A 3515-nucleotide genomic window follows, 5' to 3' on the forward strand; every position below is an offset into this window, starting at 1 on the left:
CCTTATTTCTCATGCCAGAGGAGATGCATTGTCAAGACCAGCCGAGATTGAGGCCATGCTAATGCATTGTGGATGAACTGATTGTGACTCATACCATTTTATCAGTCCAGATTAATGAAGCTTATCTTAATACTGTAAGGAAAGTTAAAAAAAAAAAAAAAGACACTTCTTATGTGGATTCAGCATGAAGACAAGTAGCACTAAGTCAGTACGTTTATTTGAAAACAGCAGTATAACTTGTTCTAGCTGAAAGATCTTACTTCATACTTAACTCAATGTTAGAATCTTTTAAAGACAAAATCAAAATGGCTCATGTGACTTGTGTTGTATAATACTAAAACCCCACATTTCAGCTCAAATACACAAAACGTAGGTATAGGTTCCAAAAGAAGAAGAGATACTAAGAAAAAAACTTTAAAATACTAAGAAATGCAAAGAAAAAAATGTATGAAAGAATCATTTTCTGGTATTTTCAGATCACTCTCTTTTGGGAGAAAAGGTAGGGTTTTTATGAGTGATTTTCTTTGTAGGTAGCAATCATTAGATAAAAAGCCCTATTCCATTAAGATGTGACACTTGAATAATGAGTTTATTTCCCCAAAGATAACCCATCTGAGATAGACTGGAATTCTGCAGACTTACATATTCTGCATATATATTCTGTAGTCATAAATAATGTCAACATATTATCAATGGTAAGCACAAAATTCATCATTTATACAATATGGAAGTTCTAGCCATTTGAAGAGTACCAGTTTGTAGCTTAATAGTAATATTTAATCTAATGAAGTCAGTACTACTAATGTAATAAGTATGTCAACTTATTACAATGACAGTATTTTTAAGATTTTTTAAAAGACCCTTGTCATAGAGTTTGATCTTGAAACAAAGGTCTCTTCTATGCAGTTCAGTGAATGCTATTTCCCAGTTCTTGTCCACCTAAAAAATCATCATTCTACAAACAAAGACACACACACGCAACACAAAAAAACACACACAAAACACACACCCCCAACCAGCCTTGCACCTCCTTGTTTCCCACACACACACCACACACTTTACACACCTCACTCCGCACACTATTCTACACACCACACCTACTAATAATAGTCAAACATATGGCATTTATTTAGCTTCAGAAAGATTATAGTGTAATGGTTATGTATAATGTAGTATATACCTATATTTAAAAAATTTTTGTCAACTAAGGGATTAAGATTTTTTTAAATTTAAACATAAATTTTATTTTTAATAAAAATATTCAAGCTGTGGTTAAAACTATTCAAAATGTGTAAAAGCTGTAAGTGAAAAGTAAGAATCTCCCTTCCCCTGTGCCTCCTCAGTTCCACTCCCCAGAGCCCCAAGTATAAATACAATGAAAGGCTTCTTGTATTGCTTTCTAGAAATCCCTACACATAGATACATGTGTGTGTACATATGTGTATATATAAGTATATTCATATAAATGTGTGTGTATATATAAAGACTATATTTAATTTTTTAAAGTTGATCACCTGACACTAGTTGAGCCCTTAGAATGGGGGGCCAGGCACAGCACCCTCTGCCCTTGGACAAGTTTACAAGCTGGTCGGGGGACTTCTTTGGTTTCCTTACCTCTGTAGGTTTGCCTGGCCACATTTCCTTGGTCTCTATCTGGGAAACCTCTGCCAGTGGCTTCAGTGCTCCTTTCTTAATTTGGGGCCCACAGAGCTGAGAACTGAGTGGACACTGCTACCCGCCTCTGAGTTCACCTGCTAGAGATGCTCCCTAATGCCCACCTCCAGGCCCCCCACGGAGGACAATGCCTCTCTAGTTTCCAACCCCTCTGTGAATGCTATTTTGTCAACGGTCGTTGCTTTATTCATAAAGTAATACTAGTGATTTTTAAACCATAAATCATACCATATCCTTTTAGTTCAAAGAGGTAACCATATAATATTGGTAATTAAACAACTCATTACAAAGACAGTTATTTAAAAAAAATAAATCTAGATTGATATTCTCATTTTATAATTGCTAAATCTTGTCTGTGTTATTGAAAAAAATGAATCTTGTAAGTTTTTTGGAGGGGTGGGGGAGTGGAGTGGGATACCCTTAAGAGAAAAAAAAAGTAGCAAATCTAAGATCCTGAAAGATAATACTTGGCCTAAATACTGGGCTTTGTGTGTGTGTGTGTGTGTGTCAATGATTTTATTTAGTTAAAAATATGCAGTGACTTGAGAGGATTGTTCTGGCCTAATTCTTGAAAATTTTAATTTCTTTAGCCTTCAAGCCTAGTGCTTTGGTGCCAGGTACCTGCTCGCCCCTATTTTTAAGGCTTTTAAGAGCAGTAGTAAGGTTATTTCCACAAGGTATGATGAGTCCCATCTTTGCCAGGGTCGCAAGGGAGACGCGGGGTGTCTGGAAATCGTTTATATTATTATTCCTTGTGAATGTCATTTTCTACAGAACAGGAACTCTTGTTCTGAAGGGCTTCCGGCCCCTCTCTGGGTTCTAGCACCCCCGTGTTAGGTACAGGTGTAAATTTCAGGCGGGTGTCAGCAACGGACCTGGCTGTCCTCGGGCCACAGATGTGCGCGGTGGCTGCTGTGTACTCCAGAAATGGCCCGACATCTGGGAGGAAGCAATATGCCCTAATATTATACATCTGGGTTTTTTTTCTTCTTCTTCTTGCTGTTGCTGATTAGGTCAATGGAGGAAAGCCCTTCCCTGAGGCGCAAGACAGTGATGCGCGAGAAGGGCCGGCGCCAGGCTGTCCGGGGCCCGGCCTTCATGTTCAACGATCGGGGCACCAGCCTCACCGCCGAGGAGGAGCGCTTCCTCGACGCCGCCGAGTACGGCAACATCCCTGTGGTGCGCAAGATGCTGGAGGAGTCCAGGACGCTGAACGTCAACTGCGTGGACTACATGGGCCAGAACGCGCTGCAGCTGGCGGTGGGCAATGAGCACCTGGAGGTGACCGAGCTGTTGCTCAAGAAGGAGAACCTGGCGCGCATCGGCGACGCCCTGCTGCTCGCCATCAGCAAGGGCTACGTGCGCATCGTGGAGGCCATCCTCAACCACCCGGGTTTCGCGGCCAGCAAGCGCCTCACCCTGAGCCCCTGTGAGCAGGAGCTGCAGGACGACGACTTCTACGCCTACGACGAGGACGGCACGCGCTTCTCCCCCGACATCACCCCCATCATTTTGGCGGCGCACTGCCAGAAGTACGAGGTGGTGCACATGCTGCTGATGAAGGGCGCCAGGATCGAGCGGCCGCACGACTATTTCTGCAAGTGCGGGGACTGCACGGAGAAGCAGAGGCACGACTCCTTCAGCCACTCGCGTTCGAGGATCAATGCCTACAAGGGGCTGGCCAGCCCAGCGTATCTGTCCTTGTCCAGCGAGGACCCCGTGCTCACCGCCCTGGAGCTCAGCAACGAGCTGGCCAAGCTGGCCAACATAGAGAAGGAATTCAAGGTAAGCTGTGCGTTCCACCCCGGCTGCCCTGCGCGCTCTTCCGCTTTCGGGCTGCC

General features: G+C 43.5%; 1 protein-coding gene across 3 annotated transcripts in view; it reads left to right on the plus strand.

Annotated features, from left to right (window-relative positions):
* TRPC3 (transient receptor potential cation channel subfamily C member 3) overlaps nucleotides 1-3515 on the plus strand; it is a 78965-nt gene that overhangs the window by 16991 nt on the left and 58459 nt on the right. For 2 of the 3 annotated variants that reach the window (XM_007464836.1, XM_007464837.1), the window contains exon 1: nucleotides 2692-3459. In XM_007464836.1, coding sequence (XP_007464898.1) covers nucleotides 2692-3459 — 768 coding nt within the window. Of the gene's footprint in view, nucleotides 1-2687; nucleotides 3460-3515 lie in introns of those variants that run through there. The other variant, XM_007464835.1, reaches the window with a different exon arrangement.

The sequence above is a fragment of the Lipotes vexillifer genome, unplaced genomic scaffold, assembly GCF_000442215.2.
Source record: "Lipotes vexillifer unplaced genomic scaffold, Lipotes_vexillifer_v1.1 scaffold231, whole genome shotgun sequence".
Taxonomy (NCBI): Eukaryota; Metazoa; Chordata; class Mammalia; order Artiodactyla; family Lipotidae; genus Lipotes; species Lipotes vexillifer.